The 27884-nt window shown below is 49.4% G+C and overlaps 1 protein-coding gene across 1 annotated transcript; it reads right to left on the bottom strand.

Annotated features, from left to right (window-relative positions):
- Positions 1–665: 665 nt before the first annotated feature.
- On the bottom strand, positions 666–25365 carry LOC103646897 (probable LRR receptor-like serine/threonine-protein kinase At1g06840). The gene is made up of 20 exons (XM_008671521.2): positions 24513–25365; positions 23614–23784; positions 23226–23376; positions 22580–22651; positions 22384–22455; positions 21465–21608; positions 21321–21392; positions 21179–21250; positions 19542–19616; positions 10616–10684; positions 10394–10462; positions 10188–10259; positions 9690–9776; positions 9544–9612; positions 7523–8013; positions 6281–6433; positions 5788–6071; positions 5346–5397; positions 1473–1723; positions 666–1395 (listed from the first exon to the last, which is right to left on the bottom strand). The coding sequence occupies exons 2-20, from the start codon at positions 23723–23725 to the stop codon at positions 904–906; spliced, it is 2859 nt and encodes a 952-aa protein (XP_008669743.1). The 5' UTR covers positions 23726–23784; positions 24513–25365; the 3' UTR covers positions 666–903.
- Between the last annotated feature and the right edge of the window lie 2519 nt (positions 25366–27884).

Here is a 27884-nt window from a genome sequence, read left to right as displayed (position 1 = left end):
GAATATGGCTGTGTAGAGAATCTGAGTATCATTACAATTACGTGCGGAGAAAGATAAATGTATCCATAGGACTCAGGATGTAGAAAGTGACAGATTCCTACTATTGCAACGACTCAACTGATTATGTGTTTATGTTGATTTTGAATGATTTTTATACACATGAATTTTATAGAAGCTGACTGAAAAGCTGAACGTTTAGCAGTCCGCAGCAGATTTTGGTGGGCAGAAGCTCAAAAAGCTGAAACAAAGAGGGCATAGTCTGGCGCCCGCACGAATTGAGCTCGTCTACTCTCCATTGCGACGGCCTCCATGCGAGTTTGCTTGCTTGCACCAACTCACGTCGCGGAGCAGGAAAGAGCAGCAACGTCAGGGAGGAGGACCAGCTGGCTGCACGTGGTGGAGGAGTGACGCCTCGAGGAGGACCTGGGAAGAAGACGGGTGTGGGGAAGGTTGGGGAAATAGCAGCGCACACCCGACCAACGCAACTTTATTTTGGCAACAAATTAAATAATGTGAATAAACATTAATTTACAATTTGTAGATCAGTTAAAATTCTATTAAAACAATAGGGGTTCCAAAATTTCTAATAACAGGATTTGTGATAATATGGAAGATAGGATATAGATGATGAAATTTAAAAGAGACTACCGGGGATGATGAAGATATAAATGACGTAATCTTTTAGAGTGCAATTATATATATTTTTTAATGGATGAAATTTAGAGAACGTTGCTAGAGACCGTCTAAGGAATGAAACTTTCACAGTCTAAGTGTGACAACAATAAAATTGAACCCGATAAGAGAATGAATACATGTTTGGTTGCTCACAAGTAGCCTACATCCTCGTCGTGGTGAGTCCAAACTATAATACACACCGCTAGAACAGCAACATATACTAGCAGGTCAGCGCGGATTGATGCTGGGCATAACGCCACTGAGCAGGTTGCTACCGGAGACCTCCATGGACGAAATGTAGTGATCATCCATCCGAGACCCCGATGCTGTGGGTGTGCTGGTGCTGTTGGAGCCCATCCCCATGACGCCAGACTCTGACGATGCAATGTTCTCCGTCCCCGGCGTCATGCGCCATATCATGTCCAGCTCCCGAACCACCTCCACCATGGATGGCCTCGAGTCCGTCTCGTCCTGGCAACACCGCAGCGCCAGCGCAGCAAACTTCTCCACGCACTCAGCAGGGTACGAGCCCATCCGGTTATCCACCACCGAGAATATCATCCCTGACTGATTGGCTGCCAAAACCTCTCTGACAATATTCCTTCCATGAGAGATTGGCTGCATCCCAGTCAGCAGCTCCAAGAACACAACGCCCAGGCTGTACACGTCGCTCTTGTCCGTGAGCTTATGGGTGAGAAAATACTCTGGGTCAAGATAACCCTACAAAAACCAACCAAGAGAGGAGGTATGAATTGATCTGTGTGCTTCACCAGTAAGTATGTATCTGAGGTACTTACCGGGGTGCCTTTTACGACTGTGGAGACATGACCAGGGGCACTCCCCTCTGTTTCTGGCAGCGGAGCAAGGCGTGAGAGACCGAAATCAGCAACCTTTGCGACAAACTTCGAGTCCAGTAGAATATTGCTGGCTTTGATGTCACGATGGTATATTGGAGGATCTGCTTCCGTGTGCAAATACAGGATACCACGTGACGATCCCAGCGCGATCCGTAGCCTCATGGGGAAATCTAGAGGCACCTTAGCTCTAGCTGCACACAAATAAACTTGTCTGGTCAGAAAGCCAGCATAGCAGAACATGAAATAGCGCAGTAATGAAGGTGAACTGTCTTAGCCCACAAAAAGGAAAGTAAAAAAGGTCAGATATAGTTATGGAGTCCTGCAAGATGACATGGTATTCAGGAAACATTTTTTTATATATATAATTTGGAGGCATGGCATTTGAACAAGAGGTAACATACTAATATTTTTAGAGTACCCGTTTAGGGTTTTGGGGTTAACCCTTTGTAATTACAGTTATACCCTGTGTAATAGGCCAGGCCCAACAACCCGAGTCTATCAATACAACTCCCAACCTGAGTCAGGGTTAGGGTTTACCATTCCAACTTGGTATCAGAGGCTAGCTTTAGATTTTCTCTCCTCCCCCCTCACCCCGCACGCGCCCTGCTGCGCTTCTGCCGTGCGCAAGGGCCGCGCTCCTCCTCGCTGGCCTCCGTCACGCCGGCCACTCGGGACGCCTGCGTGCCTGGCCGCGTGCCTCCCTCGACGCACAGGCTCGATCGTGCGCCGCCGACCCTCCCCACGCTAGTGAGGTTCCCCTGCTCGGCTCCCTAGACGCGTGCTCCTTCCCTTGGCCGCCACAGCAGAGCTCACGCCGCTCATCGGGTTCGCAGAGCCACAACAAAGGTTGTGCGCCGGCTCCGAGCTGCTCCTCGTCCACGCCGACATGGATGGCAACTGCGCTGCTCTCCTCCCGAGCGCAGCCCCTCCCTTCCCCAACGCCTCTGGTGGACTCCTCGCCCTGGCTGCCGCCCCGGTCTTCTCTGACCCCCGCTGGACCGCCCCTCTCGGTGCCAGGCATTATCCCAGTGTGGACGTCCTGACCAGCGCCGGCACTCTCCTCCCCGTCGTGCTCCCCCCTGTGGCGCTCCCTGCACTGCTATCCCAACACTTCTGCCACCCTCCCCATAAGATATCTCCCCGCTCCACTCGCTGCCTCTTCCTCGGTTACTCCCCTGAACACAAGAGGTATCGTTGTCTTGACCTCGTCTCCGACCGCGCACCGCATACTCATCCCTCATCACGTTGTCTTCGACGAAGATGTGTTTCCCCTTGTTGGCTCCTCCCCACCCACCGATCTCGACTCTCTCCTTGAGTCCGATCCGGTCCCCCCTACACCCCATTATCGTTGTCTTGACCTCGTCTCCCACCGCATACTCATCCCTCATCACGTTGTCTTCGACGAAGATGTGTTTCCCCTTGTTGGCTCCTCCCCACCCACCGATCTCGACTCTCTCCTTGAGTTCGATTCGGTCCCCCCTACACCCCAGTCGCTCCCGCCCGTTTTTCCCCAGGCTCAGACACCATCGCTCGCACCTCTACCCGCACCACGTGCGGCTCCGACGCCTCCGCTCGCGCCTCTACCCGGCCGCGCCACACACGGCCTCGACGCCTCTGCTCGTGTCTCTTCCCGCGCCACGTGTGGCCCTGTCGACCCCGCCAGGGCCACGCGCGGCCCCATCCACCCCTCCCACGCCATGTGCGGCCTACTTTGCCGACCCCGCCCTGGTCTATCGCTACCGCGGGCGGGCCACTCCCTCGGCTTCCGCCGAACTAGCCCCGTCGATGAGCGCGGCTCGCTTCGCCGACCCTGCCCTAGTCTACCGCCGTCGCGAACAAGCCACTCCCTAGGCTCCCGACGACCCGCCAGCCCGCACCGAGCCTCCCGTGTACCACCTGGTTGCCATCCACCGCGACCCCGGGCACGTCCACCCGATGGTAACTCATCGCGCAGCCGACGTTCTCCGACTCGTCGACCGGCTGATCCTGATGGCTGACGCTCCTCTGAACACCTCCCCGGTCCCCTCCTCCGTTCGCGCCACCCTCGCCGACCCCACTGGAGACGCGCTATGGAGGAGTACGTGGCCCTGCTGGCCAACCACACCTAGGACCTGGTGTCGCGTCCACCAGGCACCAACGCGGTCAACGCGAAGTGGATTTTTCGCCACAAGCTAACCTTGAATGGCTCCCTCGACCGCTGCAAGGCATGTTGGGTCCTTCAAGGGCTTCACCCAGTGCCCCGGAGTCGACTACGACGAGACTTTCAACCCCGTCGTCAAGTTTTCCACAGTTCGGGCCGTTCTCACCTCGCCCTCTCCCGGGACTGGGCAATTCATCATTTCGATGCCAGAATGCCTTCCTCCATGGCACTCTGACGGAGACTGTCTACTGCAGCCAACCCACCGGCTTCGTCGACTCCACTCGTCCGGATCAGGTCTGTCGGCTGAATCACTCCCTGTACGGCCTCAAGCAGGCGCCGCAGGCCTGGTACAGTCGTTTCGCCTTCTACTTGGCCTCCATCGGCTTCGTCGAAGCCAAGTCGGACACGTCCATGTTCATCTACCGACGCGGCTACGACACCATCTACCTCCTGCTCTACGTCGACGACATTGTGCTCACGCCATCCACCACCGACCTTCTACAGCGCACGATCGACGCCCTTCAGCGGGAGTTCGCGATGAAGGACTTAGGGCCTCTCCACTTCCTCGGCATGACCGCCGAGCGCCGGCCTTAGGGTCTCTTCCTCCACCAGCGCCAGTACGCCATCGACATCCTGGAGCGGGCTGACATGTTCGACTGCAAGCCCCGCTCCACGCCTGTCAACACTCAGGCGAAGCTCTCTGAGGACGACCCTAGTCGTCGACGTGGCGTCCTACCGGAGCCTGACCGGCACCCTCCAGTACCTGACCTTCTCCAGGCCCGACATCGCCTACGCCGTCCAGCATGTGTGCCTACACATGCACACCCCGAGGGAGCCCCATCTCGTCGCTCTCAAGCGGATCCTGCACTACCTCCGCGACTCCCTCAACTACGACCTTCTACTCCGACCCTCCCCGACGTCGGAGCTTGTGGTCTACAACGACACTAACTGGGTCTACTGTCCCGGCACGTGCCGGTCCACTTCCGGTTACGCCGTGTTTCTGGGCGCCAACCTCGTCTCCTGGGCCGCCAAGCGGCAGCCCGTCGTCTCCCATTCCAGCGCAGAGACCGATTACCACGCTATGGCCAACGGCGTGGCAGAGGCCTCCTAGCTGCGCCAGCTCCTCTAGGAGCTCCACAACCCCCTTCAACGTGCCACCCTCGTCTACTACGACAACATCAGCGAGGTCTACCTCTCCACCAATCCCGTGCAGCATCAGCGCACGAAGCACGTGGAGATCGACCTGCACTTCGTCCACGAGCATGTCGCTGCCGGTGACGTTCGGGTTCTCAGCATCCCCACCACGCTGTTGTTCGCCAGCATCTTCATCAAGGGACTATCGTCGAGTGTATTCGCCGATTTTCTATCCAGTCTCAACATCTGTATAGGATAGAGTTGAGACTGCGGTAGGTGTTAGAGTACCCGTTTAGAGTTTTGGGGTTAGCCCCTTGTAATTACAATTATACCCTGTGTAATGGGCCAGACCCAACAAACTGAGTCTATTAATACAACTCCCAACCCTAAGTTAGGGCCATTCCAACTAATATGAATGCACAATGATCCATAACAAGGACCCATAAATTTCTATATCGGTCTTTTGGGACCTCGTTTTCCTTCTTAATATAACGATGTGCAGTTCTCCTGCGCGTTCGAGAGAAAAAAAAAAGTCTAACCTGAAAGATGATCACGCAGATTTCCATTGGGCATATACTCGTAAACCAGCATCTGAAAATAGGCTTAGCAGTGTCAAGCTACTTTTATAGTATGTTGAATGGAAGGTATACCTACTACTAACTTCATGTACATCATGATTTACAAGGAGATGGGATATCAAGAAGAAAGTTCTACACAAAAGAGGCATTAGTACCTACCAACAAGGAATGCTTGTTAACTAAGAAATGAACACTTCATTGAATCAATCTACAAGAAATAGGACGGTAGCAGAAACATGTGTTTATGTGCCCTTCCACAAGTGCATTAGAACCAAAAAAAAGTCAACTTTTTCATAACTCAATTCAAAAGAAGCAACCAAATCGAATAATCACCAACATGAAATTGTGTTTAAAATTTGTCTTCTTTAGGGGGGAACAAAGAAAAAGGATTTGAAAGCACTACCTGTTCATCATCTTCATCACAATAACCGAGCAAAGAGACTAGATTACGGTGATGCAGCCTCGATAGCAACTCTATCTCTGTGAAGAATTCCTTAGAACCTTGAAGAGACCCTTGCTGTGCTCGCTTTATTGCTACTACTATTCCATCAGCCAACACACCTCTGTATACCTTGCCATACCCTCCTTGGCCAATTAGTGTTGAATCATTAAAGTCATGTGTACAATGTGACAATTCATCAAAAGTGAAGTCTTTTACACCAGCAATTTTCATTGAAATTCTTTTCGCTACAATGACAATAAAAGCTTGTCATTTGAACAGTACATAACTTGTATGGAAAGGGCATTGTTTTATGGACAGTAAGTCCTACTAAAATAGTAAATAAATTAATGCAGAGGAGGGAAATTGGAACACTTACAATTTTCAGAAAAAAATGATAATTCTAACTTTTTTAATTGTTTATTAAAAACATAGAAAGTAGAGGTGGAGTGTTTACCGGTGCGTTTATTTGAAGAAGACTGTCTTGAGCGTCTCCGCAATATGATGATAGTAACGAGGGATGAAAGAATGGCAGCTGCAACAAATGCCGCCATGACCACCCCAACAATGGCACCTGTACTCAGACCAGACTTTGTACCCTGTGGTATTACTGGAAAGATAGCATAAGAACAGGTGAGACCTTTATCTTCTAGACTTGCTAAGATTGTGGAAATTCAAATGGATTTTCTAGAATATGCAAAAAATGGTCGGTAAACTTTTCCATAACACTAACTTTTGTAGGCATGTTTGACCAACAGCGTCATATCAGTGCCATAACACATTCAAACCTCAAATATTGTAACTTTTAGGCTCATACCTGAAGGTTTTTGTAAAAATGTTTCTATAATATAAAATATTTATGAGAAAACTGTAAACCTCCAAATATTTTAAAAGAATTAACCCTGCAGTTGAGTTCGGTATCCACCAATCACCACCGCCCCAAATGACCAAACTTAACACGTTCACCAATGGACATTCTACAGAGGCAATTTTCTTACCAATGTGGAGTAGCAGCTAAGAAGCTAAGCACAAGAGTAGATAGGCCTATTATTATAAACATCTTTTCATAACTTGCTCACACATACGTTATCACAGTTACTGGTTAGATTCAAGTTTAACTGCATCAGGCATCCTTATGATGGTTAAAACTCATAAATGTTGTCATTCACTCCAGATCGTGCTGCCGCTGCTGCTGGCCGGAAGTCCGGCGAGCTGCGGTTGTTTGGTGGCTGGATGGTTGCAGATCTGGCCCGACGTCGCTGGTCGCCGGTGCAGGCCATGGCTTCATCCAGGCTGTGGTCTGCTGCGGGTGGACAGCGCATGCCACATCTAGCGTTGAGTGGTGACATGGTGTGTCCACTTTTGGAGGCTAATAGGCTTGTTGTGAGTAGGTGGTGACATGTTAGGGCTTCGGCCGTGGAAGTCAGACCTGCTTATCGCTTTTGTGTGATAAGCTTGGCAACAATGACGTGTGGTGGGTTTCTTAGAGTTAATCGTCAGGGTTGTCGTGTTTAGTTTTTCGTTAATTTTCCTTCAATAAATTGTGAGCTGCGAGGTTTATAGGCCTGGCTTTCCTTACAAACCGAGTTCATTCTATTTTTTTCTTAATTGCGTTCAGAAAAAAACTCATAAATGCTCTAATAGAGTCCTCCAATAAATGGACAATACAGAAATAAAAATAAGAGAAGATATATCATACTTGTGTTGTACCACCCTTGGTTGAAGCTGATAAGTTCATATGGGCCAAATATATCAGAGTCTGCAATCTGCCAAGCTGTGAACATACCATTAAGCCTGAACACCTCACTTACAGTGAAAAAGGGAGTGTTATTTGGAAATATTTTCAGGTCCATCTTCAGCCTTGGGCCTTCTTCCCACATAAAAGTAGAAACTTCTAATTGGTACGATGACAGTGAAAGCCCAGATGTTAAGTACTGCTGGAACTGGGATTCGTATGGAATGAAATTTGAGAACCCAGGACTCTTAAGCCGGTAACCCACATAAACTGGAACGACACATGAGCATGGTATTGGTGACATCGGTATTCTTTCAAAAGGAAAGTCGCTAGAGCATGGTGGACAAACTGTACTGTTATCTGCTGAACCTCCACGTGCAACATATGTTCCTGACTGACAATACTGAGAAATATTCAGTTGGTTTTGCCCAATGCATACTGGGTTTCCATGTAATCTAAACATGACAAGTTAAGGAAAAACAAAATCAGATCCTGCAAATAAAGCTGCACATAATAAGTAAAAACTACAATAGCAAGTTTTACAGATTATACTCTCCAATTTTTACATGAACAACCTTTTCTATTCCAAATAAAAATTGGAAAAAGTAAACATTAGTATTTTAAATAGAATCAAGGAAACTACAGCGTATAACATGATTTTTTTTCAAACATGCATGAGGGCCTACATCGCGATATTATAAGAAACACAGTATAAAATGGCAAAGTGCAAAAATTATACAAAAGGGACCATATGGATAGGAAGTACATCAAGGGAAAAAGGGAACCATGTTTCACTTCCTTTCTGTTAACTTTTGACAATTAGAGAATAGAAACAACAGATCTCCTAAAAGGTTCTAACACCAAATGGCCAACTGGACACGTTTTTACATAAAAAAAACTTGAGTTTCTTTTCCCAAGTGGTACACCATATCTGTATCAGGCCATGTAAGGCACAAATTTAAAGTTATCGAACATGCAACAACTAATTACACCTCAACTCCATTCCACATAGGAACCACCAATTACTTTGGACTTGGGATCTCCAGGAAAGGTTAGGTATTGACCTTCACTTATGGAAGCATCCATAAATGGAAAGCAGAGTAAAACTGCAGGGATCTTATCGGGGTTTGTGGATATTCCTGTTAAGGTATAATACTATAAGGGTATTAGTGTAATCTCCTGGTCTAGGGTTTCCTCTTGTGTCTATCATGTACTCTATATGTAGTCCCTTTGAGCCTCAATACTATCATCTAATTCAGCCCCTATTTTTCCTAACAATTCCAATCAACTTAATAACCAATTTTTTGGAACATTTTTTTCCGTAAACGTGCAGGAGAACTGCGCATCAATATATTAAGAAGAATAAAGAAAAGGTCTAAAATAGACCACAACAAGAAAAACCACCTCACGGTGGCCAAAAACAAAAATATACAAAAGGGTCCATCTAAAAAAGAAAAGAAAGATCAAGAAGCAGCCAACACTAAGGATAAAGGGCACGCAGCCCCCAGCACCTGCAAGGCACCATCAATGAAAAGCATAGAAAAAAACTAAGCTGAGTACAAGGTATACTAGGACGCAAGATGGATGACTACAAATACAAAGGTAATCTTCTTATATGCTGATATGTTCTGATATTCAGATAAAAGATATTGCACATATCATTGTTATACTTTATGGAATTTACAGTTTTTTTGAAGCTGAAGGGCAGGCTTGGTACCATGGTGAGAGTTGTTTCACCGAGTCACAAGGTCGTAGGTTCGAAGCAGCCTCTCCGCATTTGCGGGGAAGGTTTGCCTCGGTTTATCCCTTCCTCAACCCCAGGATCTACCTCTTTTTACAGTATTTCAGAAGCTACCATATAATAGATAGGTTGGCATTGGTTCGTCTTTAGCAAAGATCACCAGACAGACAGTGACAACATAACATCTCTCTAATGAGTTAAGGTTTTGTGAAATAACGAGAAACACATTGAATAGAATGCATACAGGATGGTAACATTGGGAGGGGGCGAAAGAGGAGTTGACAGATTGTTGAGAGCATTGTTCTGGAAATCCCTGTAAAATTCAACACAGAATTAGACAATACATTACCTTGTTCTAGAAAAGTGAGATGAGTGAAGATTTGGTCTTACAGTACAAGACTTTTATTTCCTCTTAGATCAATATCTTGCCAGATATTAGATGGAACAGAACCAGTCAAATTGTTGTCGTCAAGTGACCTGAGCAAAGACAAAATTTGGGTCTCAGTTCAGCCTGATATGACTGCATAGCTAGTCCAGTAGTGTTGACAAATAAAGTATCCTCAGTGAAAGCTGAAAGGAATTATTTTTTGTAAGCATGGCATGGGCCTGCAGAAGGTACTGAGAACACATTGATTTTGTCTTGTGGTTACACTGTTTGTGTATTAGATTAAATTCATATAAAAGGAGAGTCCTCTATAAGGAGGCATATTGTAACCATTAGTCCGTTACTATTAAGAAATAATTGCATCAAGGCTTCCACTATTAATGTTGTTATCCTCAATATATAGAGATATATCTTTTATGCAAAATCATACAAGTGATACAAGATATTAACAGTTGTTGCACACACTAACACAAATAGTGCGAAAAGGGTTAGGTCAAACTTACAGTCTTTGGAGATAAGGAAGGCCAGAGAAAATTCCTGGAATGGAACCATTAAGATTATTGTGGGAAAGATCACTGCAGAATATGAATAAGTGAGAATCACCGTCTATGCATTTATAATGATCATTATAGTTTTTTGTCAAATGTTTAGTAATAAAATAAATAAAATACTATTATTTGGCTGCAAGGGTTCTGTTTTGTAGTAGTACATTGTAGTTATGTTGCTCGAAAATTGAATGGATGGTATTGGACCCCTCAATTGATTCCAGCTAACATCCCTGAAACACATTAGACAAAGATGAGAAAAAATAACTTGCCAAATTCTCATAAGCACTAGGTGCAAAAAAAAACTAATGTTTTTTCCTAATAACAAAAAAGGATAATTTCTTGTTCCTAAAAGGTGATTCTGCAGTATAGAATTTTGCACATACAAGTAGCCAAGTTGGGGTATCCCACTGACATCAGGAACAGGTCCTTCCAAGCTGCAGTTCCTTAAACTCCTGATGGTGACAGTATCAATTATTAATAATTAATATAAATTGTAATAAACACTATAGCAGAAAAAAGGAGCAGAAATAAATCCAAATCAAACTTGAATTTTTGACATGCATTAAAGCTTTATGGCTTGTTTGGGAGCAAGGGGATTGAGGGGCCTAAATCCAGGCTGGACAGCAAATCAATTGCAAAAAAGAGGGTTGGCTGTTGCTAAGTGGTGGCTAAGGCGAGTAGAGCAACAACATGGTACTCGGTCTCGGCACTGGAGCGAGAAACCACATGTGAGGTTAGCCCCAAGAAATATTGCATAGCCGGAGGTCGACCGGCGGGTGCCCGGGCATCCGGCCCAGTCAACATCGATGTAGACAATCAGCTAATGGGTGGAGGAGCGCCAAAGGTGGAGGCCGTAGTCGACAATGCCACAAAGATACCGAAGGATCCAGGGTGTACTACTGCTGCTGGAGTAAGAGGCCCCCAGAGTGAGGCTCAACAACAATCCCCAGAAAGTGGTAAAGGGGACCCAAATCCTTCATGGCAAACTCGTGCTGAAGAGTGGTGATGATCCGGTGAGTAGAGCCGAAGAGGAGGCAGTGAGCATGGTGTCATCAACATAGAGGAGCAAGTACACGATGTAACTGCCACGACGATAGATAAACAGAGATGTGTCCGACTTGGTCTCAACAAACTCAAGGGAGAGGAGGTATGTGGCAAATCGGTTGTACTCGGCGTGAGGGGCATGCTTCATACCATAGAGGGACTTGTTGAGCTTGCATACCATATCGGGGTGATTCCATAATGTCGTTCTCATTACCTTCTCCTTTGCTCTGATTACCAAAGTCTCCAGACAGAGTGACAGGCTCAGAGTCCATTACAGGTGTTAGACTACCCGTCTAGGATTCTAGGGTTTGGGGTGTTCCCCATGTAATTACCGTCTTACCCCTCACTGTAATGGGCCTGGCCCAGTTACTAAGTCTATTAATACTACTCCCCATCCCTGGTTAGGGGCATGGGTTCAGTTTCCAACATGGTATCATCAACCTAGGTTTAGGTTTCCTGTTTCTTGACCTACAGCCGCCAGGGGCATCCTCTCCCCTGCGCAGCCGCCAGGGGCCTCCCCTCCCCTGTAGCCGCCGGCCCCAGCCGCCGGCTCCTCTCCCTCCTCTCCCCTGCGACGTTCGCGCCTCTCCCTCCTCTCCCCTGCGACGGTCGCCGGCCCCCAGCTGACGTCCGCGCCTCTCCCCATCTCCCCTGCGACGGCCGCCGGTCTCCAGCCGCCGACCGCCGCACGCCGAGCACCCCCGTCCACGCCCTCTCTGCTTCCCACCTCTCCCCGGCCGCGCCCTCCATCTCCGACGTGCCCACCCGCCGGATCCGCGCGCGCCCTGTCAGAGCCAGCCGCCGCCGGCCCTCCTCTGCTGGCCGCCTCTCCCCCCCCTGCCGGTCGCGCCCCAGCCTGCGCGCCCTCCTCCCCCTTCGCCACCGCCGCTGCAGCCCTCTGTTGCCCGCCGCCGCGCCCTCTGCCCATGGCGGACCTCCCCCCGGACGCGCACACCGCCGGCCTGGCGCAACCGCCCCTGACCGCGGGCCTGGGCGCGGCCCCCGCTTCCCTGGCCGCCGGCGTCGCCTCCCTGGGCCTTCCGGCTACCGGCCAGACCCACCCCATGGGCCCCGGCCGCTCCGTGGCAGATGCCGAGGCTCCCTACATCGTCGGCCTACGGCCCATCCGCGACGTCTCTTCCCCGGCCCACCGTCGAGGCTCTCCACCGGGGTTTCCTGCCCTCGCGGCACCCCCGGTACCGACTCCACACTCGGCGACACCCTCGCTACGATCCAGGCGGCTGTGATGGCCTCGCGGGAGCGTGAGCGCGCCGCCTCCCTCGCCCTGGAGCGTGAGCATGCCCTGGGTGCCGCTCTGACCACCCAGATGGCCACCACGCAGCGCCTCCTCGGACGCCCACCGGTCGCCCCTGTGGAACCCCCGGAGGACCCCCTCGCCTCTGACCTCGACGCCGACCTCATCGCTGCTCTCCACGCTCAAGCCGCAGGTCTGCACAACATCCGGGCTCTCGTGTCCGTGGTGTTGGATCCGGCGTCTCCCCACTACCCCCGTTGGCGAGGACAGGTCCTTCTCACGCTGCGGAGGTTCGTCCTCGACGACCACGTCCTCATTGACCACGACGCTCCGCCGCCTCGCTCCTGGTGCCTCATGGACAGCGTTGTCCTCTCGTGGCTCCACGACACCATCACCGTTGAGCTCCAGGACATCATCCGCGACCAGGCGGACACTGCGCGCCAGGCGTGGCTCGCTCTCGAGGATCAGTTCCTCGGGAATCGGGATGCGCGGGCGCTCCACCTCGACGCCCAGTTCCACCTGTTCTCTTAGGGGGACCTCTCCGTGGGCGAATACTGCCGCCAGATGAAGGGCCTGGCTGACTCTCTCCGCGATCTCGGCGAGCCAGTTGCCGATCGTACCCTGGTGCTGAACCTCCTGCGTGGCCTCAGCCCTCGCTACGGCCACCTGAAGGCTCTCATCAAGCGAAGCGTGCCCTTCCCCACCTTCCACGCCGTGCGGAACGAGCTTCTCCTTGAGGAGCTCACCATGGCGAATGAGGCACCCACTCCTGCCTCGGCTCTCTACAGCACTCCTACCAGCGGTCTGCCACCTTCAGGGGGCCAGGCCACCCGTCCTGCGTCGACCGGGGCTCCCACCCGCCCTCCACCCGCCGTCCCGGCGGCCCCTCGTCCGACTTCCACGACCGACGGGGGTCGTCGCTCCCGCAAGGGCGGCCGTGGGAGTGGCGGCTCCTCTCGTGGTGGTCCCTCCGGCCGGGGTGGCGGCCACGCGTGACCGTCATTCTACAACCCCTGGACCGGAACCATCGCCATGTGGCCGGGCCAGGCACCGAGTGCCTCCCGTCCTCCGGCGCCGGCCCTCCTGACTGCACCACACTACGGCGCGCCTCCTTACGGTGTCCCCATCGTGCCCCAGGCCCCGCCCGCGCTCCTGCCCCTGGGGACCCACACCTCGACGCCTTGGTCCCCGTCGGCCGGTGGTTGGGACAACGCCTCCCTCGCTGCTGCCTTCAGCACCATGGCGATGACCCCACCCCCCTCCGACTGGGTGATCGACTCCGGTGCCTCGTACCACACCACTCCCACGACAGGCACGCTCTCTCGCTCTCATCCCCCCCTCCCCTCTCACCCATCCTCGATCGTCGTTGGAAACGGTTCCACTCTGCCAGTCACCTCAGTAGGTGCCTCGGTTCTCCCTGGGCCGTTTTACCTCAACGATGTTCTCGTAGCTGCCCACATCACTCACAATCTTCTTTCTGTTCGTCGATTCACCACTGACAACTCCTGTTCCATAGAGTTTGACCCCTCTGGTTTTTCTGTGAAGGATCTGGCCACCAGGACCCTTCTCGCCCGCTGTGACAGCTCGGGGCCGCTCTACACGCTCCAGCCCTCCACCGCCGGCGTGTCTCCACCCCCTGTCCTGGTCTCCACCACCTCCTCCACCACATGGCATCGTCGTCTCGGCCATCCTGGACCCGACGTCATGACCAAAATTACCCGTAGTCTAGATCCTTCATGTAGTAGGGGACATTTTGAGGGTCTCTGTCATGCTTGTCAGTTAGGCCGACATACTCGTCTCCCATTTACTACTTCTTCTCGGGCTGAGCAGGCTTTTGACCTGGTTCACTGTGATCTTTGGACCTCCCTGTACTCGGTCTTTCTGGTTATAAATACTATTTGGTGATTTTGGATGATTTTTCCCATTTTCTCTGGACCTTCCCGCTTCGGTTGAAGTCGGACACATTCACCACCCTCACACACTTCTTCACCTGGGTATCCACTCAGTTTCGTCGCCCGGTTCGTGCTCTGCAGTGTGACAATGGCCGCGAGTTCGATAACAACGCCTCTCGCTCTTTCTTCCTCACTCATGGCGTCCAGTTGCGTCTCTCGTGCCCCTACACCTCTGCACAGAACGGCCGAGCCGAACGCATGATCCGCACCACCACTAATATGCTCTGCTGCCTCCTCTTCCATGCGTCTCTCCCTGCCAGCTACTGGGCAGAGGCCCTGCACACTGCCACCCACCTCCTCAACCGTCTTCCCTCGAAGGCGGTGTGCCACCCTACCCCTCACTTCGCCCTATACGGCACAGCCCCTTCCTATGACCACCTTCGCGTGTTCGGTTGTGCCTGCTACCCTAACACTTCCGCTACCGCTCCACATAAGCTTTCTCCTCGCTCCACCCGCTGTCTATTTCTTGGCTACTCCCCTGACCACAAGGGGTACCGGTGTCTGGACCTCACCTCCCACCGCATCATCATCTCTCGTCATGTCATCTTCGACGAAGATGTGTTTCCCCTTGCTGGCTCCACCCCACCCACCGATCTTGACTCCCTCCTCGAGTCCGATCCGATTCCTCCCCCACCTCCAGCTCCCCGTCTTGCGTCGTTACCTGCTCCACGTGCGGCCACTACGACCTCTTCCGCGCCCCACGCGGCCCCGTCGACCCCGCCTGCGCCACGCACGGCCCCGTCGATCCTGCCTGCGCCACGCGCGGCCCCGTCGACCCCGCCTACGCCACGCGCGGCCCCGTCGACTCCGGCTCGCTTCGCCAACCCCGCACTCGTCTACCATCGCCGCGGCCACGCCACTACCTCGGCGCCCCTCGACTCGGGCCCGTCGACGAGCGCGGCCCGGTTCGCCGACCCCGCCGTCGTCTATCACCGCCGCGAGCCGGCCCCACCAGCCACTCCCGACGTTCCGGCGGTTCGCTCCGAGTCGTCCGTTTACCACCCGGTCGCCATCCACCGCGACCCCGGGCACGTCCACCCGATGGTGACTCGGCGCGCTGCTGGCGTTCTCCGCCCCGTCGACCGGCTAATCCTGGCAGCTGCTACGTCTGGCACTCCACCCGACGCTTCCCCGGTGCCCTCCTCCGTTCGCACTGCCCTCGCCGACCCACATTGGCGTCATGCTATGGAGGAGGAGTACGCGACCCTCTTGGCCAACCACACCTGGGACCTGGTGCCGCGTCCACCAGGCACCAACGTGGTCACCGGCAAGTGGCTATTTCGCCACAAGCTGACCTCAGACGGCTCCCTCGACCGCTACAAGGCCCGTTGGGTCCTTCGGGGCTTCACCCAGCGCCCCGGAGTGGACTACGACGAGACCTTCAGCCCTGTCGTCAAGTTCGCCACTGTTCGCGCCGTCCTCTCCCTCGCCCTCTCCCGCGACTGGGCGATCCATCAGCTCGATGTCAAGAATGCCTTCCTCCATGGCACTCTGACGGAGACTGTCTACTGCAGCCAGCCCACCGGCTTCGTCGACGCTGACCGTCCGGATCTGGTTTGCCGGCTGAATAGGTCCCTGTACGGCCTCAAGCAGGCGCCACGGGCTTGGTACAGTCGCTTCGCCTCCTACCTGGCCTCCATCGGCTTCGTCGAGGCCAAGTCGGACACGTCCCTGTTCATCTACCGGCGCGGCGACGACACCGTCTACCTCCTGCTCTACGTCGACGACATTGTGCTCACGGCATCCACCGCCGACCTTCTACACCGCACGATCGTCGCCCTTCAGCGGGAGTTCGCGATGAAGGACCTGGGGCCCCTACACCACTTCCTCGGCATCACCGCCGAACGTCGGCCTCAAGGTCTCTTCCTCCACCAGCGCCAGTACGCCATCGACATCCTGGAGCGGGCTGGCATGTCTGACTGCAAGCCCTGCTCCACGCCTGTCGACACTCAGGCGAAGCTCTCTGAGGACGACGGGCCTCCGGTCGCCGACGCGACGTCATACCGGAGCCTCACCGGCGTGCTCCAGTACCTCACGTTCTCCAGGCCCGACATCGCTTACGCCGTCCAGCAGGTGTGCCTGCATATGCACACTCCGCGGGAGCCCCATCTCACTGCGCTCAAGCGGATTCTGCGCTACCTCCGCGGCTCCCTCGACTACGGCCTCCTACTCTGCCCATCCCCGACGTCGGAGCTCGTGGTCTACACCGACGCTGACTGGGCTGGCTGTCCCGACACGCGCCGGTCCACCTCCGGCTACGCCGTGTTCCTGGGCGCCAACCTCGTCTCTTGGGCCGCCAAGAGGCAGCCCGTCGTCTCTCGCTCCAGCGCTGAGGCCGAGTACCGTGCCGTGGCCAACGGTGTGGCAGAGGCCTCCTGGCTGCGCCAGCTCCTCCACGAGCTCCACAGTCCTCTTCAGCGTGCCACACTCGTCTACTGCGACAACGTCAGTGCGGTCTACCTCTCCACCAACCCCGTGCAACATCAGCGCACGAAGCACGTAGAGATCGACCTACACTTCGTCCGCGAGCGTGTCGCTGCCGGTGACGTTTGGGTTCTCAGCGTCCCCACCACGCTGCAGTTCGCCGACATCTTCACCAAGGGACTACCGTCGAGTGTATTCTTAGACTTTCGATCCAGTCTCAACATCTGTACAGGATAGAGTTGTGACTGCGGGGGGGTGTTAGACTACCCGTCTAGGATTCTAGGGTTTGGGGTGTTCCCCATGTAATTACCGTCTTACCCCTCACTGTAATGGGCCTGGCCCAGTTACTAAGTCTATTAATACTACTCCCCATCCCTGGTTAGGGGCATGGGTTCAATTTCCAACAACAGGGACGGAGAGGAGATTCTCTGAAGCATCCTCTGCGCGCAAATCGTCAAGGCTAGGACCGATCTTCAAATTTGACGCCATTAATGAAACAACTATGGGGCAAGAGCGAGCAGCCAACTGGTCCACATGACTGTCCCGCTTCCCAGTACTTAAACATTTCTGAACCGGACTACCGACTGAGGGCTTTGCCTTGGGAATCCACACACATGTCTTCATCATAAGCTCTTCCATGTGAGTCTTTCTTGTCTTGGGAATCCATACATGCCTTGCTGCTTTAAATGCGCTTGGGGGGATTACTTCGCCACCTCAAGCCGAGGAGAGCAAACAACAATCCAACAGCTGGATTTCCCAGTGGGGCTGAGCCGCGCATGGACCGACAGACGAGGCGCCTCGGGTGCCTCCAGTCCGACGTTTCGCTGATGTGGGCCCAACCGCGCATGGCCGAAACCCAAGGCAGGGAGGGCGCCAACGTCCCTTGATCAGAATAGCTGTCATCAAGGGACGACCGCCTGGATCTCCTACGCCTCTGCAACTTGCTTCGATCACGATCATCCTTCATTGTGAGGGTGGCGAAGGGGGGGAGCATGCTCTCCTGGTCGATCGAAGATCAAAACTAACACCTCAATTGGATAGGATAATGACCGACGCAACCCCCCCCCGGTCAGTCACCAGGGGCTCAATAATCTCAAGATGAAGTTTCTTTGGAATGGAAGACGGGCTGGAGCACCAGGCGATCACCCTGAATACCTCACGCTGATGGGCAGAGACTGGATGGATCTCAGTGATCCAACACCATTCATTCAGAAGAGTTTCCATAGATGCCAGATCCCAGGCATGAATTGGGATACCTCTTAATTCAACTTCAACTTGATATTGCAAGGCTGCTGCAGAGGAATTCAAAAGTCTACTCCATCTCATGACATGAGCTCTGAGGGAGGGTGAAATGTCAACAATCATGCCCTTGTCGTAAGCCCTATCTGCCATTTCCACACATGGCAGGCCGAGAAGAAAGCTTGCAGGGACATCACTTCTTCTATCTCGAGACGCCGGGCAAAATTGGCCAAAATGGCCCATTCAACATCTGACTGATTATCCACTGTTACATTGATCACAATGGCACGAGCCAACTCCTCTGCCTTCAGAGCTTCCGGAACGTGCCTGATTGCCTGATTGGTTGGCACTCGAGACGTCTTCTCATCTTCTGCACGCGGCGACTTTCCACGATAGTGAAGCCTTCATGGTCCTTCAAGAACTTCTGACTCTTCGGATTCTTCAACAGATGCGGAGGAAGCCAAATATCATCTCAGCCAGGGGAGATGGATCGGCGAACCGCGCCATCAGCGGCCTTCTGGAACTGGAACTTTGCTGAAACCCTCTGCAGCGCGAAGGCCTGCCAAGTCTCATCTGGTGCGCCTTGGTGAGCAACACCATCAAGCGCTTCCGGATCTGAGATCGAGACCATACCCGCAAGAAGGACTTCTTTGAAAGACGTGGGATCTTCTTCCTCGCAAGAACTTGAGGTAGGACTAGATTCTCTCCATCTAAGAGCCTTGCGGCGTCCTAAGGTAGAAGATGGGCAACCTTGAAGCTGATTTGGATGATGTCCCTGCGCCTAGGTGGTGGCCGTCGAACTTGGACTAAGAAACGACATGGGGCTGGTGGGGAAGGCAGAAGCCTGCTGGGGCTCTGCCTCCGACGATGGCTGGGGAAGGGTGGCGCAGGGCAAGGCAGGAGGGGAGTCGGCGGGGGGAGGGGAGCCGGCGGGAGGAGGGGAGCCGGAGGGGGGAAGGGGGAGGAGCGCCATCTCCGCAAGGCCAATTCAAACCTTGAAGGTCTACTTGGGCGACACCTCCTCTGGCTAGTCGCAATAGCTTGTTGTTTCAACTGCTATTCTACCATAAGCATATAGCTAATAATTGGAAAACGTATAGTATGCATTTTGCATTATAGACAATTGGTAGATCCCTTTGTGGAACAAAACATGTTATTAAGTCAATATCCATGCAACAGTAACTACATAAATAAGACACAAATACAGAAGTATAAATTGACAAGTCTAGATCGCTTTTTTCTGTCAAGGATTCAATCAAATTGTGGGAGTTGCCATTGTATTTGGCAGATAATGACGAGGGTTGTCAAACAACATGGATTCCCATTACTGATACTCAAATTTGTGTGAGAACTAATATAAGAATACAGAATGCAAAGGAGATAAAGCAAACTTACAATTTTAGAAGTGTTGAGATGTTGCCATAAGATGAAGGAATTGTACTTCCAGAGAAATTATTATTGTCCAGTTGTCTAAAAATCAATTTAAAAAGATGTAGTTAGAAATAAAATGGACAATGGATGCAATGCAATTCCAAAGTGAAATTGCAAATGCATATTACAATAATTGAAGAAAACAAAAAGCTTAGTGCGCAGTAATTTTTGTACACTAAACCAACACTACTACAAGTCTACAAAATGCCCTATCCATGCCAGTTTGTAACCCACAACAGTAAAAAATGTCAACCAACAGGTACCTTTTGGCCCCAAAAACAATTGTAAAGAAAAAAGTCACTCCAACAACCCCCATCCCAGGTCACCTTTTTGCAGCAGGGTTACACATTTTCTCACACTTGGTGTTCGTGGGAGTCAAACCCACGATGGGTAACCTCCTTGCCATTCAACTAACATTGATCATCCATAGCAATAGAATCTTTTCCCCTTCGACCTAGTTCTTTAAATCTTTAATAAATTATTTGGCCATCTAAATGGCTAGAAATTAATATATATTGTCAGAACCTAAAAAATCATATAAAGCTTGCCTCCATCAGAGTCTATAAAGAAGTTATGAATTTCTGAAACAGGAAACTATCGGTGTGGGATTGTAATATCAACCAACAGGGACGCTAAGGTTCCATGGCGATTCATAATACGAAAGGCACAGATAGTTATGAAGGTATCCATGCCCCTTGGTAACATGAACTGGCACGTATAGTCATCAAGCCATCCATGTCCATTGATAACATTTCAGGTGTTTCTCTAGCTTATGTTATGATCCAGCAATGGTGCACTATCTGTGACACTTCCATTTTTCCTGCAGGGATGTCTTTTCATAGTAGTGTGATATGTTCGACTACTCTTGATTCGTTACTGATCTTGAAATAGTAGTAAAAAGCCCCCCCCCCCCAAAAAAAATAGAGTGAAAAATATTTAAGCAGCAGGTCAACTTGAGCTACTGGTCACATAATTAGTGTTTATTGAGAAAAAAGTGCATTACTGATAAGGATAAAACCAGATCTAAACCAAGACTACAACTTTATCTACAGCAGACTCATTGAGAAAATAAAAGACGTTATCACAAGTAAGCAGCTATTTTACAAAAAAAAACACACACACACACACTCCTACAGACGTTAATATGTTGTGTTGTTCACTCTAGTTATTTAAAAAAACTCTACCTGCGAGGAGAGAAACCACCCCACAGCATTGCATTAAGAAGAAACTTAGGCCGAGAAACACCCCAAAGGCGAACGCCCAAGACACATGCATGTGGCCATGGGCATCTCGCTGCAGGTGGTTCACATGCATAGCTCAGGGACAGAGCCGACGAGGGTTGTTTTTGCTCCCACAAGGAGTCAAATCTAGGACCTGAGGTGCTACCAAGGCACATGTAACCACTAGGCTACAGACCCGTTCGCCAGTTAAAGTTCAATGAAGCTATGAGATAACCCATATAGAGTTACTACTGCATGGGAGATGTGTGCTTCATGCCAAGCAAAATTTATACAATTTCTGACCAAAGAATGATAGGCAGCCAAGACAACCAAATTAACAAAACAGTATGTCTCAAGGTATCGCAATAGAAGCTTACATACATGATGAGCACATTTGGCAACTTTGATAGTTCTGGAGGAATGTAGCCTGACAAGTTATTGTTATCCAATAATCTGCAAATTAATTGTGTTCTCAATAAAGTATAAAGACTAATGATGCAAATATGCAATGTCAGAAACTTACAGGTGAACAAGTGAAGGTAATCTGGATAACTCAGGTGGGATTTGACCGCTCAATGAGTTGTTGTTCATGTGACTGGATGAAGATAGAAAATTCATTAGGGTACGTATTCCTTGATAACAGAGATACAAACCATATTATACTCACAAGTGCTTGGTTTTATTCAGGTTAGCAAATGATTTAGGTATAAGTCCAGATATATGGTTCTGATCAATCTGAATCCGATTCAGATTAGGAAGGAAGCCAATCTCCTCTGGTAAAGAGCCATTCAATTGGTTTCCATTCAGGAGCCTGCAAATGCACAATGGGGGCACCTTGTTATAGAGCAGAAACAATTGCGTGAAAGAAATAAAAAAAAAAATTGCAAAGGTCATCCCATGCTACATAGGATGTACAACAATGGCACACATGCCAAAAACTTGTACCAGAGAAACACCTTTAAATTATTATGAAGGAAAATAGAAATACCATGTTTTTGGGTGAATCTTAGATTCAGTCTAATGAATACTAAATTAAATTAATAGCTCTGAAGAACCAAACAGTAATTTGGTTGGTTATTGCCTAAATTTGGTAGGATAGACACCCGGAGTCAAACTCGGGGCTCACCAATTTGTCAATACCTCCCTGAGAAATTGGTTTCAGCATGTTTCCTGGCCAGACAGGGTTTAGTACACCTCAACCTTCAATTAAAAAAATGGCATGGGAAGTATCTCCTCTCCCAGTGATCAAGTTAAAAAAACTTACAGCCATGACATGCCCCATGTGCAACCAAAACATCAAACAATGTTTTTTTTGAACTTTAAATACAGCAGGGGAGATCCCCACGGTAAGGATTTTATTAACAAATGAAAAGAACACCACTGCACAAAGAGGGAGAGGGGAAAATAGGAGCCAGGGAGCTACAAGTCTACAACTAAGAGAACTGCACAAGCTGTACAAGCAGAAACAAGACCAACAAAGTTAAGCTAGGACAGTAAGAAGGGAGAAGAAACTAGGTTTTTTAGAGGAGCCGGTCAGACAATGTTGTTGACCAAATTTCTAAGACGTGCTGCAGATTTCGACTTACATTAACTCCAGAGAAGTGATATTTCCGACCTCCTTAGGTATGGTCCCGCCAATCGAATTCCACATAAAATCCCTTCAAAAGAAATAAATACTCAGCATCTTTGTGCATGTACGATTAAATAAGTGGGCAGTTCAAATGACAAGCTAAACTTAGCTCAGCAATCAATCAATTGCCAGCTGAAATTAAATCCACTCACATAATTTTCATTTGAGAAAGCTGACCAAGCTCAGGAGCCAAAATTCCAGATAGATTCAAACTTAGGAGCTGTCTGCAATCAAATTTGTGTTATACACGTAAATGCTTTAATAGCTATGGAATTAACTGGCGGGTGGGGTGGGGTGGGCTTTTTTGCGGTTGTAAATTATTCTCTTCTTTATTGAAATGACATGTTGCTCTCCTATGCTTTTGAGAGGAAACTGGTGGATGGAAGATGTGGTCAAGTGAAACAAGTGCACAGAATCACAGTAATTACATCTGATTGTAAAAATAGCTAACTTCAGTCATAACAGAATAGTATTAACACATTATGTTCCAAACAAAATATTGTCTATTTTCCAACAATGCAAATCAGGAAGAGTATAATGAATGCTCCAACATATTTCTGCTTTGGAGAGAGAATGTGTGATAGCAGTTAATAGGTAATCAATTTTTATCTTCCCAAAAATGTTGGAAAAAAGATCCAGGTGCAAACTTTTGGCCTACTAAGGCAGTAAACAAATTTATAACAAAACTAAGTTCAGGTTTAGTCACTCATCACCAAAAGTAACTCATAACCAAATGTTAAGGTGTAGTGTGGAATATAACAAGCACTTGATTGACAAAGAGATCGCTTATGCTCATACAATTCTTTTACATGGAAGTATCCATCACTGCCTGTTGCATTGTAACAGATAACATGGGACCAATTTCCCATGCATGGATCTCCTCGGTTCCAGCTGCTAAGATTTCCGTGTGGATCTATCAAGCTGCCCCTAATAGCCTTGAGGGCATCAACTGCAGAGCAGATGAATTAGTTTGAGAATAATGTTGCAAAGAAAAAATTGAAGGCATGAAAAACAATTGTGATAATATAAGTAGTACTGCTGAATTGTATACACCTCTCCACCAAAGTAAGGGGCTAAGGGCCATGTTTACAAGGTAAAAGTGAAATGGGCACAAATGACGATTATGCAGAGATCAAGTCGAGTAATGGGTATGCATGCAAAGTGCAGTGAATAAGAAGGATTTTACCTTCCCATGGTGCAGTGATCTGTGCAGCGGTCGGTTGCAAAAGGGTAAAAAATAACGTGAGGATAATGGAGCACAGGCAGAGCACTTGTGGCTGTAACATATTTTGCCCCATTTGTCCAGAATATATAGATTTCACACTTGCAGGATCCCTCTGATAGCAGAATCCATTCCCTGTTAGGGAGCAGTGAAGTAGGTGTTAGTTGTACAAAACCAAGATACATAAAGGGCACCAAGATACATAAAGGGCACCAAAATAAACCAAGATACATAAAGGGCAACAAAACCAAGATACATAAAGCGGCTGGCAAATTTATGAGAAGTATTCATCAAAAAGGGAAAAAATCTTTGTTAGTTGGAAATTCTTTGTGCAGTTGTCAGCTTATATTATATGAAACTTAAAAGAGTAAGTTTTGTATTATAACAGCATCAATCGGTAGGCGCTTGGTGACCATTAGCGCCAATATACACAAGAACTGGAAGTAAAAAAACAAATAAACAGTAGGATGATAAGGGCCTAAAACATGGCATTAGAAAGTTTTGGAACACAGACACAGTACAAGGTGGAGAAAGAAATTCCTTTGCTGCTCCAATTCACAGGCAATGAAATGTTGCTGCTACATCCCTAACAAACAATTGTAGGCACGGCACCGTAGCTGAGTATGCGCTCATCAAAGGATTAAAGCATGGCATGGCATGGCATGGCATGATATTTCTTCAACTGAAGACGAAGAAAAAAACTTGCAGATTGCAGCTAAGCAAAGTACTCCTTCCGTTTCTTTTTAGTTTGTCGCTGGATAATTTAATTATTATCCAACGACAACTAAAACGAAACGGAGGGAGTAATCGAGAGCAACTTCGTAGTATTAGTATGGGAAGAAAAAGAAGAAAGCTGAACTCACCAGCACCAGGTACAGGTAGCAAATCAAGCAGCAGAGAGGACGCCAAGCAGAGGGATGGATTGAGCCGAATAGGGCGCTGACAGTGGAGTTGCCGGATGAAGGGGACGAAGCAATAAAGAAACGCGCCAGTGCCAGCGGTCGAGTAGCAGAGCAGGTAGCTACGGCGAGCTTACGCTGGCGACTAGGATAATATTGAAATGGCAACGGAGGGTGTGTGAAATGTGAAAGGGACGATCCATCGTCCACCTCTGAGAGTGATAGGGACACCGGGAACAAGCAAGTAAAGTAGGGGCGCCCGTGTTGAGGTTGAGGGACACCGAGCAGCATTGACCCTTTCCTTCCCTCCACCTCTTTGCGACCATTTCTTCTTTCACCCTCCCTTCCTCTGCTGCTTCTCCGGGAAGGTGGAGGAAGACAGGAAGTAGTACATGGAGTCCCAAAATACCAATCCGCCACCCAACCATCCCGCATTGACCGCTACCAGAAACATTAAATGAACGAACGCGAGGCTGACACTGCCCAATCATCCAGCCGCAGCGATTGGACGGGGGTTGGTGCTGATTGCTGAAATGAAACAGACTTGATTTGTTGCTCTGCTCGCCTTCCCCACTTCTCTCGCTCTCCACCCGTCGTCTGTCTCCTCTTCCCCTTTTCTGACATCAACCCGACGAATTTTCTCCCTTTGAATAGACCAATCCGCGGGGAGGAAATATCGAAAAAAATCAAGGAAGAAGATGTCAATCCTGGACAAGAGCCCCTCGAAAGTCATTTTACCCCCGCCGTCACCGCCTACCTCACGACGACGCTGTTCCCTCCCTTCACAGGGAGAAAAAAATACGGCAGCTTTTCACACGCTGCATTCTTCTCGCTTCAGAGCCGACCCTAAATATGGGGCCACCCGGTCCGACACAGGCTGAGGCCTTGTTCGTTTGTGTCGGATTGGTGGATCGGAACAATTCCCGACCGGATTGTTTCTCTAATTTATATAACCTTTGATTAGCCGGAACGATTTCGGGTGCAATCCGACGCAAACGAACAAGCCCTAAGCAAGTCCGGACACAATTGGATTTTGGGTTAGCTCTGTCCATAATTAACACGGCTTGAGGTTTTTGAGGTGTTGAATTGGTCCATGTACTTAGCCTTCAGGGCATGACATGTTATTGGTTATACCCCCATCTTTCATTCTTTCATCGTTATCAGCAATAGGTCCACTCTATGTGTCAGTAGGTGACACGGTTATACTCAAGACCATCCTTGTTGCTCTCGATGACATCCAAAATATTCTCGCGTTTGATTAGGAATGGAGAAGAATGAAGTGACTCCATTTCTATTTTTTGGATGTTTGATTTTCAACAAAATATCAGTAGAGCGGCTCCTAAAGTCTGCATATAAAAATTTACCAAAAATAGTGGAATGCTCTCGCTCCAATAAAATAACTGGATGCGAGCGCTCCTCCGCTCTCCTCCCCTCTACACTCAGGGCTGGTTTAGCAGCCTAATTCCTCGTCGGGTTCCCAGCGTTTTCCTGTGTCAGCAGCTCACGCGCTAAACTCCCACGGGCCACAGTTTTATCTTGTTTGGAAGCCTGCTCTGCGGGGATAGTGGCCCACCCCGAGCCCAACTTCCACGTGGAAAATCATCCAGCCTTCACACGTCGGGCGACGATCCCCGTCTCTTCGTCTCACCTCGTCTCATCAGGGTCGCCGGTCGGACGCCACCCCTCCGCTGGTCGCCGCCACCGCTCCACCGGTCGTCGCGCACCCCTCCGCCGGAGATTTTATCGGGTAAATCCACCGATCGCTGTGCACCCTTCTTGGTCATGCTAAGATTGTTTTTCTCCACTCTCGCTTCTTGGACGGTCATGGACGGTCGCCTCCTCTCAACCCTGTCCACCAGTGGCAGCCATACGCCGAGGCCATGGACGGTTGTCTCCTCTCAACCCATGGGAGGGAGGAAGCATATGCTAGAGCATGCCCAGTCGGTAGCAGTGGAAGAGCAAGTTCTCTTTCTAGCTAGGGTTTGTTGATGTCCTTGTTACGCTCGCCGCACTGCATTAGTGGCAGCAGAAGGAGTTGGTGTTGGTCTTGTCGAGATACTTTAGATCTTGATTAGTTGTTGTTTAGACATGTATCCATCAACCTCGTTCATCAGTTTATTGGGCAACGACTCACAATCTGTCACTACCTCTCTCATCAGTCTATGAAAATGTGATGGCTACTAGATCGAATGGCGAAGACAAGAATTAATTGAAGAGGAATTAAATTACGGTATTTCTGTCCACAGCTTTAATTCTATGGACCTCATTCTAGTGGATGAGTTTTTTAGAATTTAAAGGGTTTAGAGCCTGTTTGGTTTGTGGCTAAATGTGCCACACTTTGCCTAAGGTTAGTCGTCTAAATTGAATAACTAGGGCGTGTTTGGTACATGGCCTAAGCCGCCGCCACCAGCCACACTTTTCCCGCCACAGTTGTGGCGGCCGATTTGGCCGCCCCAACTTAGGCGTGGCGTGGCGCCACACGCCACAAACCAAACATGCCCCTAACCTTATACAGAAAAGTTAGGCAAAGTGGCAACTTAGGTAGCGAATCAAACATGTCTTTAGTCTGAAATCGATGTTCACGTGATTGAATGGAGTAGTAAACCAATTCTTGTATTTCACGGATTTCTGTTTTTGTTTTAGTTGTTCTCAAATTTTTGCTACCATACTGTTGGGTGCCTCTCAATTAGCTAATTATGTCTTGTGCGAGGTCGCTACTAGCGAGTGGGCCGTTGTTTGTATTCAGAATAAGTAATCACTGTTTAGATATGCTGACAGCTGACAAATTGTAATTGATGGCTTCAACTATCAGTAATAGTCTATATATTTATACTATACTAAAACCATCGATAATAGTCTATATTCTATTCTATATATCTATACTATACTAATTTATGGCTACAATCGGCTTCAACCAATTCATGAAAATATTTTGTTGCTAATACTAGTTGCTATTTTATTTTAAATACAAGATGGACAACTAATACATGATTGTCAATCTATAGAACATGTTAGCAGCAACATCTTCATATTGTTTACATATGTCCATATTGTATTATTGTTTTTTAGTTTTCACTCATGATTTTGGAAACTTTGACGCTCCTGCCATAAGTGTCAAAATCATTAGACAACCAATTTACGTAACTGCATCTTTGAATAGTAAAGTAGCTTGTAGGATACTTGGAACATAGCATTATGATCTTTGTGCATACATTGCATATTTGTGCATACAATGCCTGGCTGTGGGTATTTCATTGTGCATACGGTGCATATTTGAGCTAAATGAACATAGCAATTTTTCTGAACTGTACGACAGTGTATATCTATATGTTCTGC

The sequence above is a fragment of the Zea mays genome, chromosome 2 (genome assembly GCF_902167145.1).
Source record: "Zea mays cultivar B73 chromosome 2, Zm-B73-REFERENCE-NAM-5.0, whole genome shotgun sequence".
Classification (NCBI taxonomy): Eukaryota; Viridiplantae; Streptophyta; class Magnoliopsida; order Poales; family Poaceae; genus Zea; species Zea mays.
Note: the sequence above shows the minus strand (reverse complement) of the source record. Positions and strands in the feature narration are given on the sequence as shown.